The following is a 19,989-nucleotide window of genomic DNA, read 5'->3' as shown; positions in this document are numbered from 1 at the left end:
CTCGATGGGATGGATGGCCTAAATAAAGATCTCTCTTGTGGTAAAGGCTGAAATTAATTCCATACTGTACTGCGACAACTCTCCTGTCGTGATCATCAGGCATTGGCTGAAATGTAGGCAGAGAGAATAGGAGCATCTTGATTGTGGACCTTGTTACTCCGAAGACTTTGAGCCATCATCAAGGGTAACCCAGTGAACAATAAAGCTGTAGGTACTGCATATGTTACAGTAATGATACTGGGAACCGCCTTCAGCAGCATTTGATATTAAACAGTGTTTTCTATACAGTATGTCAAGCACCAGTGGCTGTGTTGTGAAGCCATAGCAGAGTAGCTTCATTGTGCCACGAGGAAGGAAAAAGAGATCAGAGGAGTTCCTCCACATAACTTCGACCAGCTGGTGTACACCCACAGAATGGAAAAACTGGGCTTTGGGGTTCAGCATGTTTTCTCTCAATGTGACTTAATGGAAGTCATCAAAGGGAAAAGCAGCGGAGGGTATGGGTTTGAATGAATTACAGGATAATTGCTAAGGCTTTTAGATGTGGTATAATGCAGCACAGGCTTGGATACGAAAGAGAAAGCGGAAGAAGACTGGGATGGGAATAATGTGTTTGTCTTTGTCGCTATAGTAGTGTCTCTGTGTGTGCTTATGTGTTCACACACTACGCTCTGATCTACACACTTCTGTTTACCGACGGGAGAAAAAGCAGAAGCGAAGATGCCGGCTAGCAGGCCGAGCTAGCTACTGGCAGGATCGAGACAGGTGACAGTACAAACTTTGAATTTAAACGGTTTCTTCACAATGTCTGAGTTGAAAACGCATCTTGTTGTCACGTAAGGGCCCTGTTCATTTTGCACAGACATTTTAATTGCATTTGTGTCTGTTAAGAGGCACAAAGGCACTCAAGATGTCCCAACAACTGGCATTTTAGCTAACTGGGAGCTCTGGACGTAGCTGCAGCAACTCCAGTTTGCTAGCACCGATTTTGCTCGTTTTTTTTCCTATCAACAATACTTAGAGATAGCGATCAAGATTCAGGTAAAATCGGCCGGAATTCTCCTTTAAAGCCACCAGACTTCATTGACAAAAACAATATGAGCATGGCTTCAGTTCCCCCCATGTAAACCTAAACAGGGCTGTCTGACAACAAAGTGGCGAAAATTTTCTAAATATAGCGTAGCATAAGATAAACTGTAGGATCACTTCAATGCTACATGGTACATCCTCTACTTGGAATGTACGATTGGACACATTTCAATGGCCAGTATAGTGCGGTGATGTTACATTGCATTGCAACAGACGCAAGCCTGAACGCAGCCTTAAGCAACTGACAGCTAAGGATGACACATTGTACAACCAATTGTTGATTGGTAGATTTTGTTGTCCTTTTGATGCACGAATAATCACCTGAAATATATTAGAATTTATATGAAATTTAATTTTTTTGCCTGGCACAAACTTGAGGCCTATTGAAATTAAGGACCAGAAATCAAAAATACTCAAGGAGAGATAAGTGATACGTTTGTATGGATTTGAGATTAACAGAGCCTGGTGCAAGGGGCTGTCTTGGGAAATTATCTGCTCCATCCTGGCATTGCTTTACTTTCTGTTTAATCCCAGGAGCAGGAGTTTAACGAACCAATTAATTGCAAAATCAGATTAAATCCCTGAAAGCCTTGAAATGATCTCTGTGTGAAGTGTTTCCCCGATGCTCAAGGCACACATATTACTGTCCCTAGTTAATTTTTATTGTAAGATCTCTGTTAGAAGCCAACAAGTCCTTGAGTTGTGAACTGACACTCTGCCCTTTTTATCCTTGTCCCCAGCCCTGATGAAATGTGTTCCGCAACATAACTTAATTAATTACAATGCCGTGTGGGCTTGTCTCTGCCATGTCCAGCAGTCAGAAACACTATTTTAAAAATATCCTTATCTATGACAAATGTGTACAGATAAATGTAGCTGTCTGGTCCTGAGGCCAGCTCAGACAGTGATATGCCTTCCACTCCAGATTAGCACTAGCTAAAGGATCTTCCTGCTTGGCCTCTCTGGAGGTTGCAGACAGACGACAGACCATGCAGTCAGTCAGTAATCCCACTGAGAGTACCACAAAACCCTCACCCCTCAAGGTCCAAATCTTGGATTATGAAGGTGACATTGGTCCATAGAGAGTATAGGGAGCTGTGCACAACTCATTACAAAGAAAGAAGGATAAGACTGGAAAAGCTCTGGGATGTCTGAGCTGGGTGGGGTCACAGGTGGCAGAGTCTGAGCAACTAATGCTGTAAATTAAATGTACAGGAAATTATAAAAAGATAAAAAGCTTTAAAGACAATGTGTTGCATCAGATAAGACAAACAAACTATTACTGTGCTTTTAGCAGAGTTGTTCAGATATGAAGTTTCGTCCCACAATTCTGGTTTTGCGATCGGGGACTCAATGAGTGAGGTAGAGTGATAAATCATCATCACAATCATTACAATGGCATGCCACTGGGATTTGAAGAGGACTTGTCTGGTCTAATGGAGAGTCCAGAGTGGTACCAGGCTGGCGGGCAACTGCAACAAATAGTGCTGGGAGACCACAGAATGAACATTAACGACAGAACTGCCTCTACTGGTTAGAGGACACTTCTCCCTTCATACCTTTCCTCCAGGGAATCTCTGGTTACAGCACGTGGATTTAACTGGAGGTGATGCAACATCCAGGCTTCACAACATCACAGTATCTGTTTGTCCTCTGAACAATATGGACTGAAATATAGTTTTTTTTTATATTAACAAAATCTGATCAAAATGAAGCATATAAAAAATGTTCACCTAATCGTAATGATTGGCATGGTGATGAAAGAAAAAAATACAAGCAACTTTAAAGCTCAAATTAACAGCCATGTTGAGTGCCATATGTGAAGTCTAATAATCTCATTGGACAGCCTCAACCCTTTAAAGAGCAATGGGGAGATCAGCTGTCTTGCATAAGGTTAATGGTTTAAAGACAACGGACAAAAGGTTTTGTCTTCTGGGAACTTGAACTGCAACATAATCCAGAGTAAACAAAATTCCTATAAGGACGAGATGAGAGCAATTTCAAGTGGCATTATAATACCAACCAACTGCACACAAAGTAAAGCTATGCTAAAGCTTGAAGGCTTATTAGAGTCAGAGCAATTACTTAATCAAAAATGTGATTAAAAAGAAGTCTGACGACTCATCCCATCTGCTTCAGCCCATGATGAGCTAAAAATAAATAAGTCAAAATGAGCAGCGTGTTAGAGAGACTTGATAACATTCATAGCTGAAATGTCAAGTATGTTCAATGTTCTGACAAAGACTAAACAATAACTCCATTCATGTGAAAGTGAAAATCTGTTATATGGTTTGAATATATTTTATCCTAGCTTTTATGTTCAAGTTCAATAAAGTGTTAATATGTCTACGAAGTGCTGTAGCAAACTCACTGTAACCTGTACAGTGAGTAACAATAAGTATTTTGATTATCAAAGGAGAATTACTCCTCCTTCTCGGCTTTATTTCACAGATGTTGAATAAACTGTTGAAGCTTACACAACACATTCTGAAAATTCAGTTCTACACAGAATTGTACTTTTTATGTACTGAGCCCTGAAGCAATAAGAGAAAATGAGTTGTACCAAACCACAGCTCTGTTGTTGTCAAAAAAAATCTGCCTTAATATTCTCGTAAGAACGTGTTGAGAAGTGTTCAGTATGCTATGTGTTATGACAAGTTGTTTTTAGATGCAATCATGCATTCACAGCACTGAATCCTGCCAATGAGGAGCTGATGTACATTAGCTGCACATCTACAGTAGATTTGACCTGGCAAGTTCAAGCAGTGGGTGTGTTGTGCACAAATCTGTAATTTAGAAAAAACATCTGCCTTATATTTACACAAACATTCTCACCCATGTTGTATTTTAAATTGGGTAAATCAAGTTGGTCCCACACTTAGAAGCCATTTTGGAAAAGGGATTGGATTTGGATTAGCTATGTCAGCACATATCTGTCAACTCCAAATCTACTGTCTCAGTTTAATGCTTGCCCTTCCAATCGGATTAGGATTAAGGGTTTGGACAATGCAGAATAAAAGATTACGGACAAGAGAGGAAGGCAGTTGTCTTGCTTACCTCTGAAACAAAGTTTAACCACAGTAAGAATGATTATGTCCCCATTCTTATCTTTCTGATTTGGGTGCTCTGTAGATTTCAGAGATGTTAGTTCTGTCCTAGAGATCAGGCTTTCATGGTGCTTGAAGATAAATACCTCCAGTATTTAAAAAAGCTCCAGCTGCACTGTTCTTCCTGTCGATGACTAAACCAAATCAACAATGTTAAACATTTGCTGTTCTTTAACCTTTTTCAACTTTCATGATTCTTTGAAAATCTAAAGACAAAATAGGCTTTGGCTGTCATATGTGGCCTGACCTGGTATAATAGCTCACTATATTCATGTGAGAGTAAAAAAGGTCAGCAATCAAAATGTGAAAAAAAGTTACGAAAGCTCATTCAACCCTACTGAGATGCATTAAGAAACATGATTCACTGCAGGACCCAAACTCCAAATTTCTCTACATCTTTTCTCTAAACCAAACAGTCTGCTTTTGTACTATGATGTTATGTTTTCTTTCATTTGTATTCAGCAGCTCTGATTCCCCAGTGGTAGCTGCCAAGTAGATGTGTAAAGTTTCTTGATGCACAGGGCTGCCAGGTGTCTTATTTGTATTGTCTTCCCAACCTTCAAACAACAGCAGCCGCCCTTACAACAGCCTGGGGGGATGTACGCTAACAGCAATTCCCCAGTTGGAAGCCTAGCAATTAAAGCACCCCTCCTTTATCCCTGTAATTGCAAAGGGAGCTGCTTCCTGAGTGATCAGACTGCTAGGCTGCCACCAGGGAGATTGGCTTCATCACCTCTGGCAGCCCCAGGTAGATGGTGTTTTGCTGGAGAGTTAAATAAAGGTTGTTCGTTAATAGAGCTGTAATTCTGCAACCAAATATTGTATCATCAGCAGCATAATGAACATGATTACGTGTGCTTCAGGTCATGGCTCAAACACACAACCAGGAAAAAAAAACTCCTGTTCACACCCACATAAACACATTAAACAGCAGCTGAAACCTGACCTCACTTCATATTGTCAAGGGGGGAGTGTTAAGTGTCATCCAGGGATATAAAGGAATGCTCGTGTTTTTCAAAATATGTGATGTCTCTCCAGATGAGAAACCTGACACTTTGTTATGTGTTTCTGGGGGTCATGACAACAAAACCCACTCATTGGGGGCAGCGTGGGGGGTGGGGGGTGGGGTGGTTGCGACAGCTAAAAGTAGTTAACGCCGCTGTGCTAATTAGCCAGTTGATGGTAAATTAGACACAGCAGTACACCTTTGCCTGCAGAGATCCAGAAATCCAGGTAAGGTGGGGGTAGTGCATTAAAGAGAACACAAGTTCAACATTTTTAAGAAAGTAAAACAACAACATAGACCAGCATGTTTAATATAATACAGTAAGATAATTTGAATAAAGTAAAGCCAGAGATAAAAGACTGTTTATGATTTTGGTAAAACTTACTTCATTAAAAAATGACATCACCGCACCTTTTAATTAACTTCTCAGTCAAACCTGCTTCATTTACATGTTTGTAAAACAATGCATACAGCAACATAGTGCCTCTACAACAGTGGGGTTGCAGTACATCATTATGGAATGACGTCTGTTAAAATGCTGACAAATGTATGTCTATAAAGGTTGAATAAAACTCAACCATACATGAAATTTACATGAGGAATTTTGGCCCTAAGTAAGTTTATTGTTACTTTTCTTCCGCTATCGCTGAAAGTAAACTACAGAGATGCTTATTTCAGTGGGTGTATTATCAGTAAGGGCATCATTAACACATCTAGTATCTTCTGTGGTAAAAAAAAAATAAATTAAAAAAAATAAAAGAAGCTGTAAAGGATGATCCATGAGAGCCATTTCAGTACAGATCAATGAATTTGATTAAGCCATATGAATCATTTTCTTTTTTGGAAAGAGCAATACATGATTACGCTTTTTGAAGCCTGTGCAGCAGGTTTTTGGAAGAAAAAAAACATCCCAGAATATCGTGATAGGACCCTCTATTGTATCCTAATCAACATTCCTAAATGGACATAAAGTCAAAACATCGCGGTGGAAATGTATATTATTATATTAATTTGAAGTTGGCTCAAGGGTCAACCATAAACTTACTACCATTAATGGATCCATGTTTTATTGCGGTGTTCGAGAGATCAAGGCAGTGCCATCACTCAGGTCTAATTGACATGATGAGGAGCTATTACTGTATTGATCCACCTGGCAAGTGGCACTGGATCAGCTGAGTCCTGTATCGACCTGACTAAGAGGGTCCACAGACCTCTGAGGGTCAGGCAAATGTTAAGGGGATATTACCAGTTGTTTGTAAAGTTGGATCTCATTCAGCTTAAGGTGAAGCAAAAGCAGCATTTGGAAAAGTAAAAGAAGAAAAATAATTTATCCACGAAGCCAAAAAAATGTCCTTGGGGAAAAAAAGAATACTGACCCTGCTCATTATACCCGTAAAAACATTGTGCTTTTATAAAAATGTTTATGTACTTGATGAGAATTAAAACTGGAACATGAAGCATGATGTGGATCATGAATAAACCTGGTTAGGCAGCTTAGTGAGTTAATATCATAACAATAAATTATCATAAAATAGATTTCTGAACTTTTTACACATCCACCAAATACTGTACATACACGGTATAACAATATCTCCAGAGTGAAAATTCAGACAAGGGACCAGCATAAGTCCGTCATCATAGATTTCCTCTCAGTCCCAGCCAAAATCATGACCAGTCATCTGGTAAAACTTGCTATTAAAGGGTTTATAAAAGTCCCTTAGCCTCTGCACCACCTCTGGGTCAATATTAGGATGGGTCCTGCCTTTGGTTTTGCCCAGGCAGTGTGGCTTGCTGTTCCCCTCAGGTCTCTTAAGGCAAGGGAAGCCCTTTGCTGGGTTAAAGTGGAAATGCTTCTCCGTGACCACCCTCCTGAGCCCAAGAAAGTCCTGGACGCGAGCCATCTCGCCTGCAGGGTCGCTAATCAGACGCTCTCCGCTGACAAACAGCAGCTGCTCCGTAGGGAAGTACTGGAGCCAGTGCTCAAGGTGCTTAGCGTACATGCCAATTTGAACAGCGCTCCATGTGGTGTCAATAAGACCCGCTGACATGTTCTTAAAGGTCAGGCTCTCGAAAGAGAGGATGTCCGGTTTCTTGGAGCGAGTCTGGGTGTAGTCTGAGATGGCTCGGGTGACAGGATCCCGGACAACTACAATCAGCTTTGTGTCTTTAGACATGGTGTAGATTCTTGCAGGGACCTCCTTGGTGACATAGTAGCTGGGGGTCTTCTCCATGGTCAGCTGGCCCTCTGATGACTTGGGCATCAATTCCCTGCAAAAAGAACACAAACACACTGATTTACATTTGCGCTGCAGGCCATTATGTTTTTCAGTCTTCTTTCCACTTTTTAAAAGTGAAAACTTACAAAAGCCCCCAAACATGAAGATGAGATGAACATTGACACAGTAGCTCCCTGGCAGGTTTAAAGTGCTGTCAGGCAGGAGCAGGTTCAATCATCATCAAGAAGACAATTGTAGACATTATGAACAACATTAACAGAGTCTGAGTGTACCTAAAGTGACAGGAACTGGTAGGTAGAGCAGGAGGCCTATGAATCATTGCATGTAAACACAATACACAGTTCATGACATTTTTTTAAAATACAAACCCTAAAGGAATACATTCATCTCCCACTGCTGTATTTAATCTACCTTAAGACCTCAATCCTCTTTCAAACCCCACAATCCTCACATTGAAATATCGCACACCTCCATTACATTATACAAAGGACGGTTTAACTGTGAATAGGCAGCATTATGCTTCCAAATGTCATGCCAAGACAAGATGACTGTGACTGCACCTTACTCCTCATATGTGTCTGTAAATTTGTGTAACATGAAGATTTAAAGGAGCCTTGCTTTCCTCAGGAGAAAATGCAAAGCTTGGGAGCTATTCCCATAACTGCATATTCTCAATATGGACCCTGGACGGCTCTGGTTGGTCATAATATAGCCTGTTAACTGCAGCCCTGACTGGATAATGGCTAAAGAGAGCCAAGGGGGATTAGAACTAAGCCAAACACGCTAGAGCATTAGAGGCTGGTTGACTGCCTCGTTGGCTGGCTTGTCTCTAGAGAGAGAAGGAGAGAGGGAGAGAGGGAGAGAGATATGTGGCCACGACGATGAGACTCAATGGTAAGCAGTTAATCCATTAAGAAATACAAGTGATGGGCATAGTAACACTAACTCCTGCATAGCTTTGTGAGACTGTGTCAGACAGTGTTCACTCAACTCTATAGTGTATTTTTAGGTTATGTTGCATCAAACTGCACTTTATATGAAAATGTTCCTCATCCACCACTCATAAAAATGTAATGCAATTTAACAACACCACAAACTGCTGGCTCAAGAATTACAAAAGGTGTGAGTTGTATGTTAACCTATTTACTGTATACACAGTTAAATAAAAGTATGAACTCCACACTAGCTGTGAACACTTCCCTACTTGTTATGTGTAAAAAGAGATTCAAGAGATTTATTTATTAACTGCATCAAACTAACATGTTGGTCTCTGCAGTCCTTCATCAGAGTATATCTCGTATAGATTTAATTTCTTGAAAGCAAGAGATATCTCATTTTCTGCTAGATGGAAATAAACATGTGATGTTCACAAGCATCAGCCCTCCAACATACCTCATTATGGTTTAAGTCAGTCAAAATGTAAATCTTCAATTATAACAGTATCTGGTATTATTCTCATGTTTTGATTGTGAGCGGTTGATCTAAATTGAACAACGGGAGAGCAGAGGAGCCATGTCATTAAATGGGATTACAATAATTTCCACCCATCTGTTGGTACACGCACAAGGAGCTACAATATCCCTCTTCAAACCCAGCAGCTTATGTCTTACAAATTTATATGGTGGAAATGAGCCTAAAATGATCTGTGAGATTTTTGCTGTGCAGAACACTGGGAAAAAAAGCTTTAGTGATTATGGAAAAAGTAGGCATCACTCATACCTCATTAGTGTCATACAAACACGCAAGGGGTTCTCTTTCTTATGCAATTTCATCACCTAATGTCACCTGCTCTTTTCTTTCTATGGAGGCCCTAGCTCTTACACATTTATTCCGCTTCTCTCTCCCTGAGTGTCTTAGTCACCATTGTATGTGGTGGAAAACCCATAAACCTAATCAAGGTAATAGGTGTGAGAGACAAAAACAACTCTATCTGAGCCCCCTGCAATTATCTTCTGCATCTCTTGGATACACACAAGCAAAGTGCTTGTAGGCCTTTCTTGGGGTCTCAAGGGATGCACAAACTTACTACAAATCAATCAATCAAAAACTTTCCACATAGTCCCAGAGCAAAACAATCTGTGTAAGAAGTACATGCATTATTCATCTTAGCAGAGAGATAGAGCAAGGAACAACATCTCTGACTGAGCGAGGAGTGAGAGAGTTGCCTTAGGGGGGCAGATGTAGCAAGCTTTCACAATTTGTTCTGCTTAATAAACAATGTCGCCTGAAACCAATAGGTTTCAGTTTATCTTCATCTAACAATCAGCCATGCAAAGACATTATCATTCAGCTTCAATTCCGTAAAAAAAAACAGTCCTCTTTCCAGAATTGAGCCACAGAGAGCTGACTTTTGCCACTTCATAAATTTTACATGTTCCTATTTGACTTCATAAAGCTAAATACACTGCTTTATTCTAAAACTGTAACATCTAAGTGGGCTGTAAAGTCATAATGCAAGGAGTCTAAGCTTTAAAGAGTTTCTGCCTATAATTTCTGCAATAATAAAAAGTCTTTATTGATGCTTGGGCATACAAATTAAAATCATCTGCCCTCTAACCTGTCCTGTTAAACTAGCAGCAGGGGCTGCGGAGATAACGGAGGGAGGCAGAAAAGACGACTGTTAAGAGAATGAGATAAAGCAAGAGAGGAAGGACTGCAAGGAGCAAAGAGAGGATTAGATAGAATCAGGTGCACTGTTGGAGGACGGAGACTGCATAGGTCGACCCACTGACCCAGAAGCCCAAGTCTAAGTCTAAGTTTTAAGTCAAGATAAGTCACCACTATTGCGACCTACAGACAGATATTAATCCAGGAGTGGTGTGTTGCATAATTTGCCTCTGTTTTTGTCTGCTGGGCGGTCAGGTGTGTCCATTAAGCTGACTGCTGGGGAGACGGCATATGAAAGCTGGTGTCTTGTTTACATTAACTGCTATCAGGAAGCAGGTTCAAAGGTAGGAATTTACAACGTCGTTGCGTGCGGCTTTGTGCTCGGCTGCTGGATGATGCCCTTGGTGATGAATTCACCAAAGTATGGAATACAGTGCAGAAAAATCCTACAGTCTTGCTTGACTGACTCTAATTGGCATCTATATTTCAGCTTTTTAGACCAATGGGACTGAAAAAAAACAGCATTAACTAATGTTATGATAAGTCTTAATCTCACACTGCAGCTCTGAAAGGGTTAAAGCTACCGTGGGAATCACTCTTGAAGTGGTGGTATGCAGCCACTTATACTAAATATATATACTGTGAGACGATTTCCAGACGAAAGCATCTTTAGGGGATGAGTTCTTAGGCTATGTCATGTGTGTGAAAGTCATTGTCATTGTGCTTTATAGTCAGGACCTTCTTATATGACGTTGACTAGGATTCAGTATCTCAACAGCATTCCTGAACAACAACGATAGTGCAGAGAATGGCTTTTTTCCTATCCTCCATTATTACTGTCAGTATGCAGAACCCAAGGCCACCAGGCTGTCTGAGGGAGACAGGCCCAGTCTGAAGAGAGGAAGACAAAACAGTGTGTGAGACATGCTGTCTTCCCTCACACAACTGTCAGCCTTACATTAACACATAACAGTTCTGACAGTCCATTATTTATAGAACCAGCAAGCACACTTTTTCTCATGTTGGTGGTGCTGGAAAAACATAAACCAACAATGTTAATTACACATGATGGTTTTACACTCTTTGTGAAAGTGATCAGAATCGGTAATGCTTGATACAATCAATATCAGTGTCATGCCGCTTGAAAACGTGTTCTACTTTGTTTCAGCAGTTCAATCAGTATGTATGTATGGTTTGTAGCTATTGCTTTAACTACTGTTTTAACAAATATATTCAGAGAAACTTTGGAAATACTTCCAAATAGAGCGTGAGAGTAAAGGCTGTTTTATGCTTCTACGTCGAATTGACGGCGTACCCCCGCAGACCCCTCTGCGTCTACGCCAGACCCTACGCCGTAGCCTGATGTGCACCTCTCGAAAAATGTAACTATATGTTGCAGTGACACACGTCGCTCGGCCGTGACTTGGTAGAGTTGCATTTCCCCCGACTCATTTCCTGGTTTTCCTTTTCCATAAACAACATGAACTCAAGGAGAGGGTTAACTTTTCCTGCTACAGATTTCCCACCGTGGTCAGAAAACACAGGGGAGACACTTTGTTTCTCTCACTATGACTCTAGAGTCACTACTCGCTCCGAAGCTAATCACCGTCACTGTCTCTCTCTACCTCGCTCTACTACACACACACACATGCCGGCTCGACGCACAAAGGCAACTTACGTAGGCTACGGCGAAAGCTCTGCGTGGAGCCTCCGCAAAACCATAAAATAGCCTTCAGTCTCAGCGCATTGTGTCACTGTGAACAGGTTGTTTTTATCTGCCTCTGTTTGGAGGACAGCTCAAAGAGAACAATCAACAGGTCTGACTTTAAAGATCAAATAAAGGAAACAACCAACAACCAATGTAGGTTATTTCTATGAGCCAGAATATGTTACACTGGCCAGGAACTTACAGGGAGATCCTGTGCCCTGCAGCAATAAAAACACAAGCCAACAGTGAATCAATAACTTCTACTAACTTAAAGGGGTTCTCCACCAATTTTGCACATCAAAGTCTGTTTACATGTCTTGGAGCACTACTGCATATGTGAAAAAAAGTGTAAAACATTGTGTTACTCTAGAGGGAGCTGATAAATTGCCTCATGTGATGTCACTTGAGTCAGTGCCAGTTGGGGCTGAAGACTACAAGCTTGAAAATGAAAAAAGTTAGAAAGTTAAGTTAGAAAAAAGTGAGCTTACCAGACCTGCTTGAGGCTAGAGGCTCAAGGCCACATTAGCCACTACTAGCATAACCCGAATCTCTGACAAAACTGTCAGCTCCATAGTTTCGGGAAGGAAGAAGACTAAAAAAGACAATATCTGTAGCTCTGCTGTATCCATTTTGATCTTTTTTTTTTTTTTTAAACCAAGCAGCACTTTTAACCAGGATCCAAAAATGCATCCAGTAAAAAGTCCACAAAGAACAAAGGGAATTCTGGATGTGACAAAGTAACTTCATAGAAAAGCTGAAAGACAGCCAGCAGCTAAGCAACTACTGTACCAGTGATAATAAAGACTTGGTTGAACAAGGTCAACAACACTAACCAATATAATCAAGTAACTCTCAGTACATTTCTTGGAATGAAGTGTTGAAGCAACAAAGGAACAGAAACTGCCTTTAGAGAAAAACTGAAGGAAACAGCTACAGCTACAGCCTAGAGAGACGAGAGAGCAGGTGGATAAAGTCAACTGCAGCTGGGAGTGTCAGAAGGAAGCATTTTCACTTCAATAAAAATGGGCATTGTTTACTTTGTCAAAACATCCACAGTTATGATGTCAGAGTTTCCATTTAATTGGATAAGACAATCAACTCTTTGGATGTAATGTGTCCAATATATGTAGTGATCGGTGCAATGAGGTAATTTCCCACAGGCACATGCTGGTCTGAGAGGATCGGTAAAGCAAACCAAAGATGGCTGGGGCAGATTGGTGCTTTCTAGTTGCTCTGACTTGCTGTCAGGGAGTCTCTGCAGTGGAGAGAAAGACAGAAGCAGGAAACAACACATTCTCTCTGAAGATACTACAAAGGAGAGAGATGAGGAAGTCAACAACTCATGGGGATATAATGGAGTGAACATGTTTTGTTTCAGTGTTTCCAAAGTGCTGTAATAAGTGCTGTGGTTTGACAATTATCTTGAAGCAAAAGCCTAGGGGGTTGTTGCAGCAAATTAAATCTTCAATCTCTAGAATAGGCAGGGGAGGTGCAAATTACCAGTATTGACAATCTAGTGGACTTATTCTAGGAATACTATGACTATAATACTATTATGTGGGTGGTGATGGCGCAGTGGATATGACACATGCCTTTGGTGTGGGAGACCCGAGTTCGATTCCCACTGCAATACATCAACCAATGTACCCCTGAGCAAGGCACTTAACCCCTAGTTGCTCCAGAGGCGTGTGACCTCTGACATATATAGCAATTGTAAGTCGCTTTGGATAAAAGCGTCAGCTAAATGACATGTAATAATAATAATACTAGCATTTAGGAATATCATTTTTAGTATATGAGTGGAAACAATCTTATATAGTCGGAAGTTTTAAAGTGCAAGGTTTTATGGTTTGTGGAAATATAAAAAATAAAAAATAACAGCTGCATGTGTGAATTGTTTCTTTAAAGTATCTCATTATCGACACAGTTTTCCCTTCTTTTCCTGTCAGTGTGCTGACACATTAGTTTAAGCTAGAGGATATATCTATATCGAGAGCTCTCTCAATTACGCTAAACCCCCTGTGTCCGTGCAAAGAGCTAAAAGTGTTGAGTGAGCAATATCCCACCAGTGGACTCACATGAACCTTCTCTTGGGAAAAATGCAACTTTCCACACAGAGATCTCTAAAAGTCAACTTTCAGGCTAAAAAGCTTAAAAGTGTAGTGTTTGAGTCTTTTCTTGGGCAGGTTCCAATGAATGCTCTTTCTGATGAACTCCTGCTGGGCCTCGTCAAAGGGCACTTTCACCCTTCTGAGCACATTTGCATACAAAGTGAACGCAGAGAAAACATGTTTCACACTAATTGTCTGCTCTTTTATTGTCAGGGTTAATGCAGACCTCAGGGGTTCTCCAGCATCCCCTTTCATTGAGCTCCATAATACTGTTGCACTTTCTAAAGACTCACTTTAAATTTACTGCCCTCTATCTGCCACTGGCCTGCAGTAAGCTTCCCTGGGGCTCTGAGGAGGATTAGGCCGTCTTGTCTGACACCCTCAGTGAGTTAGTAAGAAGGCCGCTCATTGTTCTATATATGGAGCCTCAAGAGGAAAAACACAATCTCAACAATTAAGTCACATCTACTGTATAGAACACAGAAGAATTTGATTTGAGCATGCATGCAGCAGATGAACCTGCCAAAATAAGACATATGGGAGGAAGTTGGTGCTGTTATTAAAGAAAGGAGGGGCCAAGGCCTTCTGTTTGAGTGTGCACAATTGTCTGCCTGTTTCTCTGTTTCTACCAATGGGTGAGAACGTGCTGTATTGTGGTTGGTGTCCTGCTGTGCAGGGGCCTCTCCGCTATGTGGGGCCTCCAGTAGGACGGACACAGCAGACCTCCAGCAGGATGGACACACCAATCACAGCAGATAAATGGCGTTGGCACAACTCAATGCCACCACAGGAGCTGATAAGCCCACCCAGCGGACTGCTCCTCTCCCCAAACTACTGCACGCTGTTAATCTAGGGGCAATGATGTGAAACATATGGGAAAACAAATCCACACACAACTTCTCCTGGCTTTATACTCTTAGCCTATCTTGAAGACTATCGTCTGTGCAGACAGGACAGAGGACTGCAATAAGAAATGTTTCAACAGGCTTCAAAAAGATGTGCCAAACTGCTAAAACACCATATACAAATGCTTATTTATTAAGTCAACCAAAAACGTATTTGTCCACCATAAAGCCAGGCAAGGTTTTTTTCTGGGCTCCACTAAATGATCATTAAGAGATGACTCGATGTCATGGTGCTCTGCTTTATGGGGTCAATCTGTAGCACAGTGCTCTCACTGTGACAACTCAAGCCAAGTTGTTTTAATTAGCCAGATCACCTCTCTGGGAAAAGAAGCCTTTATTATACATGTCCCAAGATGAAACAGTTTTCCACATCCACAAGCTGCCACTGTGAACAAGTCGCTGGCATGTCTCAATTATAATTGGCTGCTTCTTTGACTATAACTTACGTAACATTGCATTGTATCCATCTTTAATGATATATTCTTCTTCTTTTTCACTCATTGTTAACATCCTTTGCCTACATCACGCTTGCATTGTAACAACAGCATTCGGGCTTAGTGCGATAAAAAAATCTTCAAACATAGGATGATTTCAATTTGTTCTTCCTGCTCAGTCTGTAGAGATGGACAAAAGACCACTCTCCACACACTGGTCATCCAAAAATGTCTTAAAACCTGTCCGGAAATTCTTAAAGGAGCTTAAGCGAGAAGTCCTTTGAACAATGCTTCGCTTCCCCTATTGTAGCTTTATGGAGCCAGCTTTGAAACAGTGTCTAGATCCTTTGACATTGCCTGTTAATCCCTCAGCTCAGTCAAATGGACACTTGAAACAGCAGCATCTCTTATTAACAGTGTGGTTGCTCTGATGCAAAGCTTTCAAAGCCAAACCATTTCCGGGAATGTTTTGGGTACATAAAAGATCAATAATTTCCACAAATAGTGTGTTTGTGATTTATTTCCACTAAGAGTAGCATGTTGTGAAACTGTGCAGCTGAGTCAATAGTAAAGAGCTTGTATATTGAGACTGTGAGGCATGGTACAAGGACAATGGTTGCCATGGCAGAGAATACAATAAAATGTTACATTACACAATGTTGAAGGTCTAAGCAGCCTCAGGTCCTGGATCTCTGCCTTTGACATTGATGCCTATTTTAGATTGAAGATCAAAACAAATTACTGCCACTGAATCAATACACTGGAACTCATAATTTTGAATCTCAGGCTGCTCAAGGATGACATGATGTAACTTGCTGACTCCTAACCATAAACCAAGGGGTGTTTCTCTCTTTGAGCTGCATCCAAAATTCATGTCAAATCTAAATGGAAGTTTTTTTGCTTTATCTCTTTCTACCTGGTGGTGCCCCCTTGTTGTCAAAAAGCCACAAATGAAAGAAATAGAAATGTGGATACATATTGTTGAGCCCTATGACCTGTGGTATACTGACATTAGCGGGTTGATTGCACCTGCAGTTGTTAAAACTGTACAATGCATCGTCTAGATGTTAAAATGTCCTGCTCTTAATGTGTATCAACAGTTTGTGGTACACTTATCAGCAGTGTTTTATTGGTTTCACTTTTATTTCTATCAGTAACAACATACCTAATGTATTAGTTTACTGTGAAGTCTGTTTTTCAGAGGTAGATATTACTTGTCACTCATGTTTTGTGTTCAGGCCTAAAGCATAATGAAGGTTATAAACATGACAAACTGTGAACATATTTAGTCTCTGGTTTAATAAAGACAGTAATAGAGTGGGGTTTAAAGTCACCTTCAGTTTACCGTCCTTCTAAAGATTGACATAAATCACTAAAAGGTCACAGCACATTTCAAACTTCACTACAAAACCTTAATCTATTATGAAATCAGCAATTCTTAAGATTTTGTTTAAATCTACCTGTAGGATCACGTTACTTACCCATGGTATTAAAAACCTATGGTATTAAAAAAAGACCTTTTCTTGTTGTATTGCACTAAAATATGAATTGATTTCACAGCTGGTTATCACATTAGTTTTACTGTTGCAGAAAATGTTATGGGACTTGTCAAGATAATGTAATTTAGTAGCTATGGTGCAATATAAGAAAGTTAAAGGTTACATGAAAATAGACTTTTAAAGGAGAAAATCTGTATTTAAATGTTTTTTTGTTTGCTCTGACGGTCAAATCCAGATGTTCTACAGTAATTGAAATTTGCTTTTTATTTAGCCTATCATAGATATTACAGCCTACTGTCTTGTGGTTTTTATGGTTAAATCATATGATACAAAGTAGATGAAAGTTGCATGAAGGTGGCACAAAGTGTAAATACGATTTTTACAAGAGGAACAATGATGTTTGATTTTTATTCTGGAAAAGATGTATGCTTCCTGCACATGAGATGCCCTTGAGCAAGGAAAAGGGCCTTTATGAAATGTATTTATAAAAAAAAAAAATAAAAAAAAAAAAAAAAAAAAAAGCATAGCAGAGCTCAGTTCACAATTAATATTTTAAAACAGCAGATAAGTGTGATAGGCTACCTGTACCACTTCAGTCCCTTGTCGTAGTTGCGGTCGAAGAAGTGCGGCTCTGCTCCCACCGCTCTGATGTCTGGATGCAGGCGCAGAAACTCCAGCAGCGCCCGGGTCCCTCCTTTCTTCACCCCGATGATGATCGCCTGGGGCAACTTTTTACTTTCCGACTCATTGAGGAAACCTGACATGGCATTATCATCCAACGCCTTCGCCTCGCCTCTAATTTCATCCCACTCTTCTCCTCTGCTGTCCAAGTCGTTTTCGTTATTCAGCAAGTCCCTGGAAGCCCCGAGAGAGGACTCCTTATTGTCAACTTCTGAATATTTTTCATGTCTGTTTACCGAGCCGTACGCCAGGTTTGGCATAGTTGAGCAGTAGCCAACACAACAATAAATCATATACACCCAGAGGGACAGCATTATGCAGAACACAAATACTTTGTTTTTCGCGTGGGATGATGGCACAACATATAGATTGTGTAAAATCGGACTATATTCCATAGGACCGCTGTGAAAAAGTTACAGTCCTATTCCAGTTAACAGGCATTTTGGCAAAGGCGCCTCACTCCTCTGCCATGACTCAGATCCTGGCCAACCGGTGCGCAATTTCCCTTAACACAAACTATAGCCAACATGGAAACTGATAATAAATTGTACGGCGGGCGTTCACCTCCTGCTTCAACTCCAGGTCTGCTTGGAGAATTGATTGGTATTTTTATTCTTGATACAAACAAAAATGTGACGAAATAAATTCTTTTAAAAAAATCACAAAACAGGCGATGAAAATATCGCCAGGTGAGCGATACGCGCGTCAGAGACCGAGGTTGTCTCCCATCACTTGCTCTCAGTGTGTGAGCGCTCACACAGCAGCACCAAGTTATCTACGCCAGGCAACAGCATCAAGTGTGCCGGATTATAAAAACCTACTTCCGGTAGCACCTTTTAAAATAAACCTGGTGGAAATGTAGCGGCGTAAACTGTGTGTGTGTGTGTGTGTGTGTGTGTGTGTGTGTGTGTGTGTGTGTGTGTGTGTGTGTGTGTGTGTGTGTGTGTTGTTTTACAGTGTGTTCATAAATGTTTTCGAATTATGTTCAAATATGTGTTCCAACTGTAAAATCAGTGTAATAACTCCATGTTGTAAGCATTTTTGTCTTTGGACACTGGATTTCTTCCAGTGATTTGATTTGCAGATTCGCATAAAGGTGCTGTAATACTCACTAACATCACTTTTATTTTGAAATGTACAACGGTTCCGGTCTTGTTCTGCCTTTCTTTGTGTACCTTGACGCAGCTCTCAGAGCCCCAGAAACACTGGAGGGCGGATGACTGCCAGTGGAGCTGAACAATCCCTCCAACCTGAACATGATTACAGCCTTTTTAATGTCAAACACCGGATGATATTACAAACCGAGTCCTTGTCAGAGGTAAAATGTGGTCCGTTTTTATTTTTCCATTATGGAGCACAATTAAGAGAAAACATATTTTCTTATAACAGTAACCAAACAACAGTTTGAGATGTGAGAACCTCTTATTTGGTTTTAATATTATTTAGTAAGTCATTTATAAGTAATTTGAGCTTGATGGCATTCCTGTATTTTTAAATCTTGGTGGACATATGGATCACAAATAATCGCAAATATGAAATAGATAATGTATATAGAGAATATAGCTCTCTTTTGCTCATGCTCTTGAAAACGCATACATATTTACTTGCATGTTTACATCTTTACATGTGCACTTTTGAACTGTATCCAGACGTCCGCTTTAGATACAAGCAGACAAACTAGCGACATGACTTCAAAATATGTGTCACGGAACAGCTGTTTCGTTAACAGCTTCACACTTTTGCTGGTATTGTGGGACGAATGGTCCAGTGAGTCAGAGTTAATTCATCTCATAATCCTTCCTAATTTCCCTTGCAATCATTCCGAACAATGTGAACATGCCGTTCGTTCTACATCAACAAATGTTATCAGCGTATTTTGGGGATCTATACAGATTAATTATTTACTCTTTAGGTGTGTTTTGGTGAAGATGTGTGACTATGACTTCTTTAAATACCACTAATGCCACTTGGTCTGTCTGTCTGTGTGTGTGTGTGTGTGTGTGTGTGTGTGTGTGTGTGTGTGTGTGTGTGTGGGAGGTGTTAGCACCTTCTCTTGATGCAGGGTCAAAGGCCTTCAGTTCCACTGAACCCCTGAGCTAGCAGAGGATTAGCAGGATTACCCCAGAGCTGCCATGTCAGTCAGAGTTTCACTAGAGACAACCCTGCCCCCTTCATCTAAGTCCCTTATCTCATCTCTCAGACACTGCTATATATGATATCTGTGTGTGTGTGTGTGTGTGTGTGTGTGTGTGTGTGTGTGTGTGTGTGTGTGTGTGTGTGTGTGTGCGTGTGTGTGTGTGTGGTTTTAATCCTAATAGTTGCATTTTCACAGTGCATGAGCACAAGATAACCTGTTTGGGAATATGTGTACGTCAAGGGGTTTGGTTGGAGCTACACAGTCATGGTTTGCCCTTTTTATGCTCTGTGTACAGACCATGTTTGTCTTTGCACTGTGTACTGTACTGGAACTCTCTGGGTGGAAGTTGAATGGTTGAGTTCAAGTGTTGTTCGAGTATTAACTTCATAGTTACTCTGAAGTCCAAAAACAACAACTCCCAGTATGAGAACACTATCAGTCAATATAACTGAGTAAATCACTACATAA

At 40.6% G+C, this 19,989-nt stretch overlaps 1 protein-coding gene across 1 annotated transcript; it reads right to left on the bottom strand.

Moving 5' to 3' along the window:
- Positions 1 to 5,564: 5,564 nt before the first annotated feature.
- Positions 5,565 to 18,134, bottom strand: hs3st3b1a (heparan sulfate (glucosamine) 3-O-sulfotransferase 3B1a). The gene is made up of 2 exons (XM_031312823.2): positions 17,286 to 18,134; positions 5,565 to 7,470 (listed from the first exon to the last, which is right to left on the bottom strand). The coding sequence occupies exons 1-2, from the start codon at positions 17,777 to 17,779 to the stop codon at positions 6,852 to 6,854; spliced, it is 1,113 nt and encodes a 370-aa protein (XP_031168683.1). The 5' UTR covers positions 17,780 to 18,134; the 3' UTR covers positions 5,565 to 6,851.
- Between the last annotated feature and the right edge of the window lie 1,855 nt (positions 18,135 to 19,989).

The sequence above is a fragment of the Sander lucioperca genome, chromosome 21, assembly GCF_008315115.2.
Source record: "Sander lucioperca isolate FBNREF2018 chromosome 21, SLUC_FBN_1.2, whole genome shotgun sequence".
NCBI lineage: Eukaryota > Metazoa > Chordata > Actinopteri > Perciformes > Percidae > Sander > Sander lucioperca.
This window is presented reverse-complemented; position numbering and strand designations above follow the sequence as displayed.